The following is a 15,383-nucleotide window of genomic DNA, read 5'->3' as shown; positions in this document are numbered from 1 at the left end:
GCTGCACCCGGGCACCTCGACCTCGTGTGTCCGGGACTCTCCAGAGCCGCCACGGCCGCCCCTCCGGAACAAGCTGCCGTTCCAGAGCCAGAGCCTGTGACATGCAAGGCCCAGCCCCTCGGATCCCCGATGCTCCCCCCACGCAGTCACCTGCCGGGGTGTCCACGCCCAAGCCAGACCCCCATGCCAGGGGCCCTGCCAGCATGCGGCTGCCGTCGGCGCCTGCGGGGCAGATCCCCAGCGGGGGTCGCTCGGGGTCCCTCCGTTGCAGGCACTGCGGCGGGTGGAGATGCCCAATGGGATTAAAGGAAGCTGGTGCAGAGGGCAGCAGGGTGGGAGCCGAGCGTGCCACAGAATCACAGAGCCACAGAATCTCAGGGCTGGACGGGACCTCGGGAGGTTCTAGTCCAGCCCCTGCTCAAAGCTAAACCATCCCAGCCGGGCCTTAGAGACCTCTGAGGAAGGAGGTTCCCCCCCTCCCTAGGGAGCCCACCCCAGTGCTGCACCCCCTCCTAGGGAAACAGTGTCTCCTGATATCCAGCCTGGACCTGCCCCACGGCAACCTGAGACCGTTGCTCCGCGGTGGCGTTGGGCTCCTCGGGGCTGATTGGCAGGGATTGCCGGGCGCTGACAATGGTGCCCTGGGCACCCAGAGTCCCTGGCACGTCGGCCTGCGGCCCCAGTGCTGGCGCCGGACGCGGAGGCTGCAGAAGTGGAGGTGACTGGGAAGCGCAGACGCTGCGTCTCGCGCCGTTTGTCGGAGGCACGTGGAACGGTGCCCACGGCCCCGGCTCCGCTCTGGCTGGGCGAATGGCCCCGCTCGGGGGCTGCAGAGGTGACGCGTCATCCTCGCCCGGGGCACAGCCCTAGAGGGAGACAGAGCCATGGAACAACCGCCCCCCCCACACACACCCCCACACCCGCACCCCCGCCTCACGCACCCCACACCTGCCCCCAACACCCACGCACCCCGCCCTCGCACCCACACCCCGCCCCACACCCCACACACCTGCCCCCAACACCCACACACACCCACGCACCCCCACACCCCACCCCACCCCACACACCTGCCCCCAACACCCACACATACCCATGCACCCCCCCACACCCACACACCCCTGCCCCCTTACACACACCCCCACACACCTGCCCCCCAACACCCACACACACCCACACCCCCCCCCCACACCCACACACCTGCCCCCCACCCCCTCACACACACCCCCACACACCTGCCCCAACACCCCCACACCCATGCACCCCCACACACACACCGCCTCACACACACCCCACACACCTGCCCCCAACACCCCGCCCCACACCCGCCTCACACACAGCCCCACACACCTGCCCCCAACACCCACACACATCCCCACCCACCCACACCCACACACCCTCCTGCCCCACCCCGCACCCGACCTCCCCACCCCGTGTCCAGGAAACCTAGCTCAAGCCCGGAGCAGAGCTGGGCAAACATTCCTCGTTCCCAAACCGGGTTTAAAAAACAAACCAACCAACCCGCTGTTTTCTCCAGAATTGTCTGTTTCAATGAGAAATGGTCTTGGCCGATCACCAGAGCAGTGGAATTTTGCCCGTTTTTATCAGCATCTGTCACCTGCCTCCGTCCTGGTCACTGTTCCTGGGCATTTGACAATGACCTGCACGTACCAGCTTCCTGCCTGCGACCTGCCGGAGCCGCACCCGGCGACCTGCCCATCGGCCTGGGCATCGGGGGAGGCCGGCGGTGCTGTCACCCTGGCACAGCACGACAGGCCAGGGCTGCACCGCACACTCCAGCGGTGTGGCACCCTCCCTCGCCCCCCAGCCAGGGCCTTCCGCCGACCCGAGCCCCGGGCTGGCCAGCACCGTGCGGCTGGAAGGGCTTCTCCCACGACGCAGCTCCTCGCTCGGGGAGGCGGGTTAGCGCCGCTCTCCCCTCAGCCCAGCTCCTGCGAGAGCCCTCGCCCCCTTCCCCGGCCGGCTGCGCCTTCTCCGAGGGGCTTTGGTCACCCCGCCGGCCCCCAGCAAGCAAAGCTAGTGGGTCAGGCTGGAAGAAGGCAGCAGACTGGCCTGCGGCTCAGGGGATGTGGTGTTTTTAGGTGAATTCCTGGTGGGTTTCGTTTGCCGCCTGCTGTCTCTAGCCTGGCCCAGGTTTTCTCCCCCGCGGCCGGGGTAGAACCGGCCTGGGCTCTGGGGGGTTGTTTGGAAGCCGAGTCTCCCTGGCTTTCGGGGAAGCCCGAGCCGCTCATGGGCTTCTCTCTGTGTCCGGCGAGCCCAGGTGGAACCGGGTGGTGGAGCTGGTGGAGCAGAGGAAGGAGCATCTCAGCTCCGTCCTGAGGATCCAGAACTACCTGCTGGAGTGCAGCGAGATCAAGGCGCAGCTCCGGGAGAAGCGCCGCGCTGTGGAGTCCAGCCAGTACAGCAGCGGCGACCTGGGGAACGTGCTGGCCTTGCAGCACAAACTCTCCGCCATGGAGGCTGTCCTGCTGGTGCTGGAGCCCAAGCTCCTCGAGCTGCAGCAGGAGGGGGAGGCCTTGGCCACCGCCCACCCGGCCCAGGCGCTGACCGTCCTGCTGCACTTCGAGGAGATCAGCGAGGAGTGGGAGGCCTTGACCAGGGCCCTGCAGGGCTGCGAGGACTCGCTCTCCGTGGCCAGCCGGCTGCAGCAGTTCATCCAGGACCTGGACACCTTCCTGAGCTGGCTGGTGAAGACCCAGGCGGCCGTGGCCTCGGAAGAGCTTCCCAGCAACCTGGCGGGGGCAGAGCGGCTGCTGAGCCAGCACGCGGCCCTCAAGGAGGAAATCGACCGCTACGAGGAGGACTACACCAAGATCCAGGCGGCCAGCGACCTGCTGGCCCTGGAGGAGGCCGACGTCCCCTGCCTCTCGCTCCAGCAGTGGCTGCAGAAGCTGGACGTGGGCTGGAACAAGCTGCTGCAGATGTGGGAGAGCCGGCGGGAGGCGCTGGTGCAGGCGCACGTCTTCCACCTTTTCCTGAGGGACGTGCAGCAGGCCGAGGCGTGTCTCTACAGCCAGGTAACGGGGCGGGGCCGCGCCGGGGCCCTGCGGGATTCGGGGTAATTCCTTGCTAGTGCCAAGTGTCAACTTCTACCTACATCTGTGAACGATTCACGGTATTTGTGAAGTATCAGCGGCTTGTTATTAACTGAGATGATTGGCCAATTACTGCTAATCCTGCAAGGTTATTCATATTTGGTAATTATTTGCTACGTACGAATTGCCATTGGCTAAGAATTAATTTGCAGTTATTGCCGTTAGCTAAGTTCTTTACTGAGTATTTGCTAATTATTCACTGATATCTGATTGGCTAGTTATTACTACGTCAGTTGCTCAGCTGTTGCCTTTGCTAACTGTTAGTATCTGTTAAGAATTAATGCTAATTACTAATGGTTGGTAATTGGCTAGTTCTCAATATTCATTGTTAATTTATTGCTCTTTGCTAACTGTTTGGTATCTAAGGCTTCATTGCTAATAAGGACGTGGTATTTGGTAATTAGTGCATTTTGCCCTGTATTAACTGCTAATAATTTTTGCCATTTGATGATTATTAATCGGTATATGCTAGATGTTGCTCACTATTCCGTAGCATTTGGTGATTAGCAATAACTTCATTAGCAAATTATCAAACACCAATGAGTAATTACTACTTAACAAACCCCTTAGCTAGCAAATGGCCTTACCTAGAGAACGGGACGTACCGAAGTGCTCGTTAGTCCTAGAGCTGAATTGCTGATTCGTTGCTGTTCGCTCACCGCACGCTGGTGTTTGGCAGCTGGTGCGGACGATTCACTCCCCGGGTTCCCAGACGGGCTAAAGCCCAATTCCTCGCACCGGCGCCGGTGAGCGGCCGGACGCCGCATTAGCTGGGTGCGAGCGGATGATTTGTCGGCCGGTTGTTGAGCTGGGACGTGGTGGGGAGCCCTGTTCCCACCCGCTGCCCCCCCTTCCCTGCCGCAGGACCTTGCGCCCAGCCCGGCGTAGCCAGGACAGCAGGAAATGGAGCCCGGGCTCTGGGGGAGGAATGGCTAATCCAGGGGCTCAGTGCTGTGAGAGCAGCGACGGGCAGCCCAGGATGTGGGGAGTCAGGACTGGGAGCAGGAAAGCACGTGCGAGTTTGGTTTGCATTACGGGAGCACCTAGAGGCGAGAGCCGAGCTCAGGGCCCGGCGCTGCACAGAGTGAGAGACATGCATTGTCCTAAAGAGCTTCCAGGCTAAACAGGCCAGGAGTGGGAGGGGAAACTGAGGCCTGGAGATGGCAAGGACTTGCCCAGGGTCAGCCAGCAGGTCAGTGGCGGAGCTGAGCACAGAACCCAGGTCTCCTGACTCCCCTGAAACAGGGGCACAACTCTGAGCCTGTGAGCAAGTCTGGGGGGCTGCACTCCCGGCCGTCAGCCGGCTCCTGCCTCCAGGAGCGGGGGGCAGAGAAGGCCCCGGCTGGAGCCAGTCAGGAGCAGTCGGTAGGCCGGGCAGACGGTTACTGGGGAGCTCTGCTCCGGGGTGTCTCTCTGGCCCAGCAGAGCTGGCTGCAGACACGGCCAGAGGAATCCCTGCGGCGAGGGAGAGGCTCTTCCGAGGCGGCGCCTCAGCCGGGATCTAGGCTCAGGGATTCGCGCTGGTCTCTGGCCCCCCTGCGGTGCCCGGTACGAGGGGCTTGACCCAGAGCCCACAGGCTTGGAGCCAGGCCCGAGCCCGGGGGAGCGGCTCTGCTGGCAACGGGAGAACTGGCATTTGGCGCAGCCTGTGTCCACTGACGCCAACGCAGAGAGACGGGGGCCAGGCGCCCCCGAGCGCAGCTGCCTGGGAGTGCGGCCGCTGTGTGCGTGGCCCGAGACGCAGCAGAGAAGGAAAGAGAGGGAGTGATCCCTGGCTTGGGGAGTGGGTGGGGACTAGTGGTTAGAACAGGGAGCTGGGAGCCAGGACTCCTGGGTTCCATTCCCAGCTCTGGGAGGGGAGGAGTGACTAGTGGTTAGAACAAGGGGCTGGGAGCCAGGACTCCTGGATTCTCTTCCCAGCTTTATCCCATGACCTGCTGTGTGACCCCAGGCACGTGGCTTCCCCCTCCGTGCCTCAGTTTCCCCCAGCACAGGGGGCTGGTGGGGGGAGTGCGAGGTCTGCAGGCTGCCCGAGGCTGAGGGTTAACCCTGGCCCTCCCGCTCCCGCCCAGGCATCCACCCTGGCCCACGCGGAGCTGCCCACCACGGTGGAGGCGGCGACGAAGGCCATCACGAAGCACAAGGATTTCATAACCACCATGGAGCTGAGCGTGCCGAAGACGACGCTGGCTCTGCGGGCCGGGGAGAGCCTGGTGCGCCAGGGCAGCCCCTACAGTGAGCGCGCCCAGGAGGAGATGGCAGCGCTCAGAGACAAGTAGGCCCTGTGCAGCGCCTGGCGCGGTCCCCTTCCCAGCCCGAGCTACCGGGCCGGCCCCTGCAGCCAGGCTCCAGCTTCCCCGGCCGGGGGCTGCTTCTGCGGACCGCTCCCCCGCTGCTCAGCCCCCGCGTTCAATCCCCCACTGCACCACAGGCTCCCACAAGCCCCTCGGGCCCAGCTCCCTGGGGGTTCGGGGCCAGAGCCCCTCGAAATCGGTGGGCTCGGGTCTCTCTGGGTTTCGGGCAATGGGCAGAGCAGCGCCGCCTGGGCGCAGGGAGGAGCCGTCCCTGAGGGGCTGGGAGGTGCCCAGAGGCTGCGGTGATGGGCATGGAGACGCAGGGACCCGAGCCGGCACCTTTCGTTTCTGCAGGAGCCACCGGAACTTCCAGCTGGCCCAGGAGTGGATGCAGCAGCTGAACGATCACTTGGATCTGCAGCGTTTCTTGCAGAACTGTCACGAGGTACGGACGGCCCCAGGCCCGGCCCCGTGCAGTGGGGGACGTGATGTCCTGCAGCCGGCAGGCCCCCCGCACACCTGCTGGCTCCCCGCCTGCTGCTGGCGTTTCCTGGGGGCTTTGCCACGGGCCGGGGTGTGCCCCTGGGTGGGGCGAGCAGGGCACTGACCTCCGCAGGGCAGAGACACAGGGACCCGTCGGGCCGGCCAGGCAGAGCGGCGTTCTGCACCAATTCCTCGCCGAGCTCCCTGGCTCCAGAGGGACCCGGCACTGGGGGCCCAGCTTGGGATGCCTGAATGGGGCCTGGTTTTCGGAGGGGGGGGCTCAGTACTGTCTGAAGTCGGGGGGGTGCATGGGGGGAGTTTGACTCTCGGTCTCCAAACCTCTCCTCCCGAGCTCCCTGGTCCGGCCAGGGGGCCTGGAGACGAGGCGAACGCTCCGGGTGTGGAACCGGGGCGGGGGCTGGGAATCCCCGTTGGGAAATAGAGTTCAGCCAAGTGTCCCCCCCTCCGCCCCTAGCTGTGCCCACAAGCACCGGCCTGCGGGGCATCGGCTGGATACACGGCAGCTCAGCCCTCGTGGGGCCCGGAGGGATGGCCAATGCTCCCCGGCACCGCCGGGCCACGCAGGCTGCAGCTGGGGGCAGGGTGCCAAGGGGCAGGACACAGAGCTAGCGAGGGGCTGCCCGTGGCACCCAGGGGCCGGACGTGGGGAGGGAGGACGGCAGACGCTGTCAGGCAGAAGGGGAGCCCCGTGTGTCCCAGAGCCGAATTCAGCCCCAGCCGCTGATTATTTCAGTAGCTAAATGTATCCAGGCTCCTGCCTCATTTGCGTGGCAAGCCCTGCCCCCACCCAGCGCCTGCCTCTAATTAGGGCAGCTGGCGCGTGTTTCCAGGCAGCGCGGGCGCTATGGTGATGAATTGTGCTGGGGGGAGAGGGACAGGCCCAGCCAATGGGGCTCCGCAATCTGCCCCCTTTCTCCGAGCTGGCGCCGATGCTTGCGGGGCCTGAGCCAGCCCTGGGCACAGCTGGGCATTGACGAGGGGCCGTGGTGCCCCCGACTTTCCTGCCGGGGCCCTTAGCTCAGGGCTGCCCACAGAGCACGTGAGTGCGGGTTGGGAGTGAGGGGCACCGGCAGAGCTGAGGGGGGCAGGGCTGGGCTGGCAGGGGCTGCGGGTCGGGAGTGAGGGGCACTGGCAGAGCTGAGGGGGGCAGGGCTGGGCTAGCAGGGGCTGCAGGTCGGGAGTGAGGGGCACCGGCAGAGCTGGGGGGAGCCCAGGGCCGGGCTAGCAGGGGCTGCGGGTCGGGAGTGAGGGGCACCGGCAGAGCTGGGGAGGGCAGGGCCGGGCTAGCAGGGGCTGCGGGTCGGGAGTGAGGGGCACTGGCAGAGCTGGGGGGGGCAGGGCTGGGCTAGCAGGGGCTGCGGGTCGGGAGTGAGGGGCACCGGCAGAGCTGGGGGGAGCCCAGGGCTGGGCTAGCAGGGGCTGCGGGTCGGGAGTGAGGGGCACCGGCAGAGCTGGGGGGATGGAATAACAATGGGGCTGTGGAGTCACTGGGCCAGGTACCCAGCTGGTGTAAACCAGCATTGCTGCTTTGATGTAAATAGCATTGGGCCAGTTTACTCCAGCTGTGAATCTGGCCCACTCTTGGCCCCAGGGCAGGGACTCGGGATTTGCCCCGGGGTTTTGTGGGCCAGCCCCTCCGCGGGTGTCAGCCAGCCGGGCGCCTGTGGTCCCAGCAGAACAATGCTGATTTACACCAGCTGGGGTTGGGCCCCGTGCCCCAGCGCCAGGCGCCCCGGCCACCCCTTCCTGCAGCCAGCCCTGCCCGCCGGGGACGGGTCCCTCCCACCTCCTGCCCGGTCCTGAGAGCAGCCAGCAGGTGAGGCCAGGTTCAGCGGCACCGTGTGTGCCAGGATTCGGCCCGGCCGTGCCCGCGCTGCTGGTGCTGGGATAGGCCAGTGGTTGAAATACGGGAGGGGGCAGCAGGCGGGATTCTCCAGCCCTGCCCGACTGGAAATGCCCAGAACGCTGCTCTGGGCCCAAGGCCGCCGGCGAGAGGATCCCAATTGTCCCGGGGTCCCCGGGCGCTGCTCTGGAGCTGCTCCCCACAAGCCAGGCAGGACTCTGGGGAGCCTCCTCTCCCTTGGAGCAGCCTGTCTGCAGGGCAAGAAGCTCCCACGGCTTCACCTCCTGGGTCTCTCCTTGGAGCATTCAGCATCCTCTGCCCCTCCGTGCGCTTCCCCCAGCGAGTCCGCCCAGGCGGGGTCCTGGGGGGCCACAGGGTCCTGCCCCCCCACCGCGCAGTCAGACGTGACTCTCAGCCAGCCAGTGACACAGAGGTTTAGTCAATGACAGGAACAGGGTCTAACACAGAGCTTGTAGGTACAGAGACCGGGACCCCTCAGCCGGGTCCATTCTGGGGGGCAGTGAGCCAGACCCCCACGTCTGCACTTCACTCCTCGTCCCCAGCCAGCTCCAGACTGACCCCCCCTCCAGCCCCTCCCCTCTGCTCAGCTCCTTTCCGGGCCAGGAGCTCACCTGATCTCTCTGTCTCCAACACCTTTAGCATCCCCTTGCAGGGGGAAGGGCCTGGCCATTAGTTGCCAGGAGACAGATTGTCGGCCATTTACGCACACTGGAGACTTAAGAAATGCACAGGGGAAACTGAGCGCCCCCCCCCCCACAGTATTCAGAGGAAACATTAAGAACAGCCCCACTTCATCCCAGAGGGGGTTAGAGGGATAGCTCAGTGGTTTGAGCATTGGCCTGCTAAACCCAGGGTTGTGAGTTCAATCCTTGAGGGGGCCACTTAGGGATCTGGGGCAAAAATTGGTCCTGCTAGTGAAGGCAGGGGCTGGACTCAATGACCTTTCAAGGTCCCTTCCAGCTCTAGGAGATTGGTATAGCTCCAATTGTTATTTATTATAGCAGGGGGCTGGGAGCCAGGACACCTGGGTTCTCTCCCTGGCTCTGCCCCAGCTGCCCTGTGTGGCTGGATCTCTTGGGGTTGGTGGGAGGAGGGGGCTGGGGTGTTTGGAATACCTGGGGGAGCCATTGCCAGGGCCCAGAGAAGGTCACGGGCTGTCCCGCTCCAGGCGTCAATGCTGGGTCGCACCTGGGGGCCTGACCCCCCACCACAGCCCCTCAGGGCACCAAAGGGAGGTGAATCCAGATCCTGGGGTGTCCAGAATTGTCCCCAAAGCTTCCCCTCTGCCCATCCCCACACCTACCCCTCTGCCTGTCTGTCCCTCTGTCCGTCCCCATAGCTGCTCCTATGCCCATCCCCAAAGCTTCCCCTCCGCCCGTCCCCACACCTACCCCTCTGCCCGTCTGTCCCTCTGCCCATCCCCACACCTACCCCTCTGCCTGTCTGTCCCTCTGCCCATCCCCACACCTACCCCTCTGCCCGTCTGTCCCTCTGCCCATCCCCACACCTACCCCTCTGCCCGTCTGTCCCTCTGCCCGTCCCCACACCTACCCCTCTGCCCGTCTGTCCCTCTGCCCATCCCCACACCTACCCCTCTGCCTGTCTGTCCCTCTGCCCATCCCCACACCTACCCCTCTGCCTGTCTGTCCCTCTGCCCATCCCCACACCTACCCCTCTGCCTGTCTGTCCCTCTGTCCGTCCCCATAGCTGCTCCTTTGCCCATCCCCAAAGCTTCCCCTCCGCCCAACCCCACACCTACCCCTCCGCCCATCCCCACAGCTTCCCCTCTGCCTGTCTGTCCCTCTGCCCGTCCCCACACCTACCCCTCTGCCCGTCTGTCCCTCTGCCCGTCCCCACACCTACCCCTCTGCCCGTCTGTCCCTCTGCCCGTCCCCACACCTACCCCTCTGCCCGTCTGTCCCTCTGCCCGTCCCCACACCTACCCCTCTGTCCGTCCCCACACCTACCCCTCTGCCCGTCTGTCCCTCTGCCCATCCCCATAGCTGCTCCTCTGCCCGTCCCCACACCTACCCCTCTGCCTGTCTGTCCCTCTGCCCATCCCCACACCTACCCCTCTGCCTGTCTGTCCCTCTGCCCGTCCCCACACCTACCCCTCTGCCCGTCTGTCCCTCTGCCCGTCCCCACACCTACCCCTCTGCCTGTCTGTCTCTGTTCTCACGTGGCCCCGGGACCGCCCCCCTCCCCGCAGCCGCCCGGCCCATGACGCGCGGGGGGGACGCGGCGCGGGATCGCTGCGGCAGCGGGGCCGATCGGGGCTGCGGGGGCCGGGCGGTGCGGGGCCGATCGGGGCTGCGGGGGCCGGGCGGCGCGGGGCCGATCGGGGCTGCGGGGGCCGGGCGGTGCGGGGACCGGCTCAGCCCCGCTCTGTGCCCGCAGCTCGCCGGCTGGATGGGGGAGAAGCGGCTCATGGCCGGGGACCAGGCGGCCAAGCCCCACGCGCGCTGGCTGCGGCACCAGGCGCTCCGGGCCGAGCTGGCGCAGAACCGCGAGTGGCTGGACAAGATCGAGCCGGTGAGACGGGTGGGGGGGTTGGTGCCTTCACCTCCCCCGGGATCCCCATCCCGGCCCCAGGATCCCCAACCTCCCCCAGGGATCCCCATCCCGCCCCCAACTCCCCATCCTCCCCTGGATCCTCCCGGGATCCCCATCCCGGCCCCAACTCCCCATCCTCCCCCGGGTTCTCCCCCCATCCCGCCCCCAACTCCCCATCCTCCCCCCGGGATCCCCAACTCCCAGGATCCCCCATCCCACTCCCCATCCTCCCCCCCGGGTTCTCCCCCATCCCTCCCCCAAGGGAGCTGCTTTCTGAGCCCCACCCCCGGTCCGTCCCTGGGGCCGGCTCTGCCCGGGGCCCGGCCTGTGCCCTCTGGGGTGGAAGGTGGGGGGGGGGGGTTGGAGGAACAGGCCCCGGTCGTTGGCGTCCGTCTGGCCGTGTCCGTGTCCTCGGCGGCCTGGCCTGGGCTGGCATCTGCCGCCACTTGCAGGCGTCTGCAGGGTCCCTTCTGGGCGCTCTGCAGAGGGGGGAGGGGACGGGGCTCTCGGGGGGTGTCACAGGGGGTCCGGGCCTGCCGGGGGCCCGAGCCGGGTGCTGCCCCCCCGGGGCCTGTGGGGCAGGGGGAAGCCCCCACCTCAATCAAACCCCTGAGGTTAAATTGTCCTTCAAACCCACGCGTGGCCGGGGGCGCAGCGAGCCCGGGCGGCACCGTGTGTGCGCTGCCCGGCCCACGCGCGCCCGGTGCTCTCCCACGCACGGAACCGCCTCGTGCCCTGCGGGGGGGGCGGCCACCCCTCTCTGGGGGGGGGGCAGACGAGCTCGCACCGCAGAGCTGAGCCTGTTGTGCCCACAGACTGGGGCCGGGGTCTGAGCCCCCCCCCCAGTGCCCAAAGCCGGGAGACGCGGGGGGGTCGGGCCTGCTGCCCCAGTGTCCCCCCCCCCCAGATCCCCATGCTCAGGGTGCTGCGGGGAGCACGGGCTGGGGCAGCGTGTGTCCTCCACCGACCTCCGCGGGGGCGGGGGCGGGGGGGGGCACAGAGACCTTTCCCGAGCGTCACGTTTTCTTCCTAGCTCATGAAGCTGCTCTTAAAATATGTGTGTGCTGGGGGGGGGAGCCGTGTCCCCCCCGCTGTGTGTGTGTGGAGCCGTGTTCCCCCCCCTCCGCTCCATGTGTCTGTGGAGCCGTGTCCCCTGCTCCATGTGTCTGTGTGGAGCTGTGTCCCCCGCTGTGTGTGTGTGGAGCCGGGTCCCCCCCCGTTATGTGTGTGTGGAGCCGTGTCCCCCCCTGCTCCGTGTGTGTGTGTGTGGAGCCGTGTCCCCCCCCGTTATGTGTGTGTGGAGCCGTGTCCCCCCCGCTCCATGTGTCTGTGTGGAGCCGTGTCCCCCCCTCCGCTCCATGTGTGTGTGTGGAGCTGTGTCCCCCGCTCCATGTGTCTGTGTGGAGCTGTGTTCCCCCTCCCCCGCTGTGTGTGTGGAGCCGTGTCCCCCCCCCGCTCCGTGTGTGTGTGTGGAGCCGTGTCCCCCCCGTTGTGTGTGTGTGGAGCTGTGTTCCCCGCATTGTGTGTGTGTTGAGCCGTGTCCCCCCCCGTTGTGTGTGTGTGGAGCCGTGTGTCCCCCCCGCTCCGTGTGTGTGTGTGGAGCTGTGTCCCCCCCGCTCCGTGTGTGTGTGGAGCTGTGTCCCCCTCCTGTGTGTGTGGAGCCGTGTTCCTCCGCTGTGTGTGTGGAGCCGTGTGCCGCCCCGTTGTGTGTGTGTGTGGTGCCGTGTCCCCCCCTCCGCTCCGTGTGTGTGTGTGGAGCCGTGTGTCCCCCCCCGCTCTGTGTGTGTGTGTGGAGCCGTGTCCCCCCCGCTCCGTGTGTGTGTGGAGCCGTGTCCCCCGCTCCATGTGTCTGTTTGGAGCTGTGCCCCGCTGTGTGTGTGTGTGTGGAGCCATGTGTGTCCCCCGCTCCGTGTGTGTGTGGAGCTGTGTTCCCCCCCCGCTCCGTGTGTGTGTGGAGCCGTGTGTCCCCCCCCGCTCCGTGTGTGTGTGGTGCCGTGTCCCTCCCCCGCTCCGTGTGTGTGTGGAGCTGTGTTCCCCCCCGCTGTGTGTGCGTGGAGCCGTGTCCCCCGCTCCGTGTGTGTGTGTGGAGCCGTGTTCCCCCCCCGCTGTGTGTGTGTGTGGAGCCGTGTCCCCCCCCTGCTGTGTGTGTGTGTGGAGCCGTGTCCCCCCGCTGTGTGTGTGTGTGTGGAGCCGTGTCCCCCGCTGTGTGTGTGTGTGGAGCCGTGTCCCCTGCTGTGTGTGTGTGTGGAGCCGTGTTCCCCCCTGCTCCGGGTGTCTGTGTGTGGAGCCGTGTCCCCGCGGGGTGTGTGTGGTGCCGTGGCCCCCCCCCGCTCCGTGTGTGTGTGTGGAGCCGGGTCCCCCCCCCGCTCTGTGTGTGTGTGGAGCCATGCCCCCCCCCCAGCTGCATCTGTGTGGAGCCGTGTGCCCCCCAGGGACGTCGGGGCCCTGATCTCGGGGGAGGGGTCTGGGCAGCACCTGGCAGGACGGGTCCCGGATCTCAGCTGATTTCTCTGGGCACTGCTGTGACACACTGATATATTGATGGGGACTAAGGTTACTGTGACGCGTTTGATCACCGAGACCCTGAAACTACCTCTGAGCCCGTTTTCCCTGCCAGCCTGGGACTCCAGAACCCGCCTGGTTGAGCCAGACGCACCAGCCTGCTGCAACCCAGCCCCAGGTGTGAATCACGCCCCAAAGCTCCAGACTTTAACCAAAAACTGCTCAGCAGGTCACCTATCTCCAGCACCCAGACACTCAGCTCCCAACGGGACCCAAACCCCAAATGAATCCGTTTTACTCGGTATAAAGCTTAGACAGGGTGAACTCAGAAACTGTCCGGTCTCTGTATCACTGGTAGAGACACACACAGCTGTTTGCTCCCCCAGGTATCAGTCACTTGCTCTGGGTTAATTAATAAACAAAAGTGATTTTATGAAGTATAAACAGTAGAGTTAAGTGGTTCCAAGTAACAGACAGAACAAAGTAAGTTACCAGCAAAATAAAGCAAAACACGCAAGTCTGAGCCTAATACGTAAAGAAACTGAATCCAGGTAAATCTCCCCCTCAGAGATGCTCCAATCCGCGTCTTTCCCAGCCTAGACTCCTCCCTAGCCTGGCCCGATCCTTCCCCGGTAACAGCCCCTGTTAGCCCAGCTCAGGTGGTGCCTAGGGGGGTTCTCATGGCTGCAGCCCCCTTGTTCTGCTCCACCCCCGTTTACAGCTTTGGCCCAAGGCGGGAATCCTTTGGCTCTCTGGGCCCCCCCCTTCTCAATGGAACAGCCCCAGGTTTAAGATGGATTCCAGCACCAGGTGACATGGTCACATGTCCTGTGGGGACCCCCCCCCCTCCGCCTCCATCCTTCCGGCCTGACTCCCAGGAAGGGTTGGGAGTAAACAGCCATTTACACCCAATTTGCCACCATTCGTGGCCCCACTTTGCATAATGACAATAGGCCTCAGGGTTCCCAGTTCCAGATACAGGCCTGGTCCGTGGCGGGAGCTTTGTCCCGACCCCTCACCAGAGCCTTTCGCATGGAGCATATTCCAGATGCTATATCTTCACCCTCATTGGCATGTTCCTGTGAAGCATTATGGGTGCACCGTCACCGTCACCGTCACCTGCTGCAGGGCCGGGCTGGGTTCAGGCGGGGGGTGCAGGGGGGATACAGGCCTGCACCTGCATTGCTAAAGCCAGGACAGGCGCAGGCAGGCGTCAGGCGCCGTTGGCGGTTCTGGGCGCCAGGGGGTGAAATCCTGCCCCGCTGAGCTCACAGGCCAGGACCCCAGCCCCCCGCGCAGCCTTAGCACCAGGCCTGGCTTGCGGCGGAGGGCGCGTGTGGCGCTGACCCTGCCCTCTGCCCGCACAGGAAGGCCAGCAGCTCCTGGAGGAGAAGCCGGAGCTGGCCGGCTCGGTGAAGAAGCAGCTGGAGGAGGTCCGGCAGTGCTGGCTGGAGCTCGAGGGCACGGCGCAGGCCAGGGCACAGCAGCTCTTCGAGGCCAGCAAGGCGGAGCAGCTCGTGCAGAGCTACGCGGACCTGGACAAGAGGCTGGTGAACATGGAGGGGCAGCTGCAGGCTGTGGATGCTGGCGCCAGCCTGGCCACCGTCAACAACCAGCTGAAGAAACTGCAGGTAGGGCTGGGCGGGCGGGGCCCAGCAGGGAGGGGGCTGGACCTGTGACTCCAAGCCCAGCACGTGGCTATGCTGCATGGGGGCTGGGAGCCAGGACTCCTGGGTTCTCTCCCTGGCTCTGGGAAGGGAGTGGGGGCTAGTGGTTAGAGCGGGGGGCTGGGAGCCAGGACTCCTGGGTTCTCTCCCTGGCTCTGGGCGGGGAGTGGGGGCTAGTGGTTAGAGCCGGGGGCCTGGGAGCCAGGACTCCTGGGTTCTCTCCTGGCTCTGGGAGGGGAGTGGGGGCTAGTGGTTAGAGCCAGGGGCTGGGAGCCAGGACTCCTGGGTTCTCTCCTGGCTCTGGGAGGGGAGTGGGGCTGATGGTTAGAGCAGGGGCTGGGAGCCAGGACTCCTGGGTTCTCTCCTGGCTCTGGGAAGGAGTGGGGCTAGTGGTTAGAGCCCGGGGGCTGGGAGCCAGGACTCCTGGGTTCTCTCCCTGGCTCTGGGAGGGGAGTGGGGGCTAGTGGTTAGAGCCAGGGGGCTGGGAGCCAGGACCCCGGGGTTCTCTCCCTGGCTCTGGGCGGGGAGTGGGGGCTAGTGGTTAGAGCCGGGGGGCTGGGAGCCAGGACTCCTGGGTTCTCTCCTGGCTCTGGGAGGGGAGTGGGGGCTAGTGGTTAGAGCCAGGGGGCTGGGAGCCAGGACTCCTGGGTTCTCTCCCTGGCTCTGGGTGGGGAGTGGGGCAGACTGACCTGGGAATGTCATTTAGTTTTACTGGGGCTGTCTGCATGGGGGAGGGGAGAGCAGGGGGTGACTTTAGGTGAGGGACGGTACCTGAGCCAGAAGGCGGGTGGGGCCAGGTGACACCTTTGCCCCGAAGCTGGACAAAGGGAGAGGAGGAGCCGGGGGGAGGGCCGGGGGGAGGGGAGTGAGTCGGCTGGAGGGTTTT

At 65.6% G+C, this 15,383-nt stretch overlaps 1 protein-coding gene across 3 annotated transcripts in view; it reads left to right on the top strand.

Annotated features, from left to right (window-relative positions):
- SPTBN4 (spectrin beta, non-erythrocytic 4) overlaps window positions 1-15,383 on the top strand; it is a 68,844-nt gene that overhangs the window by 36,701 nt on the left and 16,760 nt on the right. For all 3 annotated transcript variants that reach the window (XM_039510553.1, XM_039510552.1, XM_039510554.1), the window contains exons 16-20: window positions 2,279-3,035; window positions 5,186-5,388; window positions 5,762-5,852; window positions 10,173-10,307; window positions 14,198-14,461. In XM_039510553.1, coding sequence (XP_039366487.1) covers window positions 2,279-3,035; window positions 5,186-5,388; window positions 5,762-5,852; window positions 10,173-10,307; window positions 14,198-14,461 — 1,450 coding nt within the window. The remainder of the gene's footprint in view (window positions 1-2,278; window positions 3,036-5,185; window positions 5,389-5,761; window positions 5,853-10,172; window positions 10,308-14,197; window positions 14,462-15,383) is intronic.

This window comes from Mauremys reevesii, linkage group 22 (genome assembly GCF_016161935.1).
Source record: "Mauremys reevesii isolate NIE-2019 linkage group 22, ASM1616193v1, whole genome shotgun sequence".
NCBI classification, from domain to species: domain Eukaryota; kingdom Metazoa; phylum Chordata; order Testudines; family Geoemydidae; genus Mauremys; species Mauremys reevesii.
This window is presented reverse-complemented; position numbering and strand designations above follow the sequence as displayed.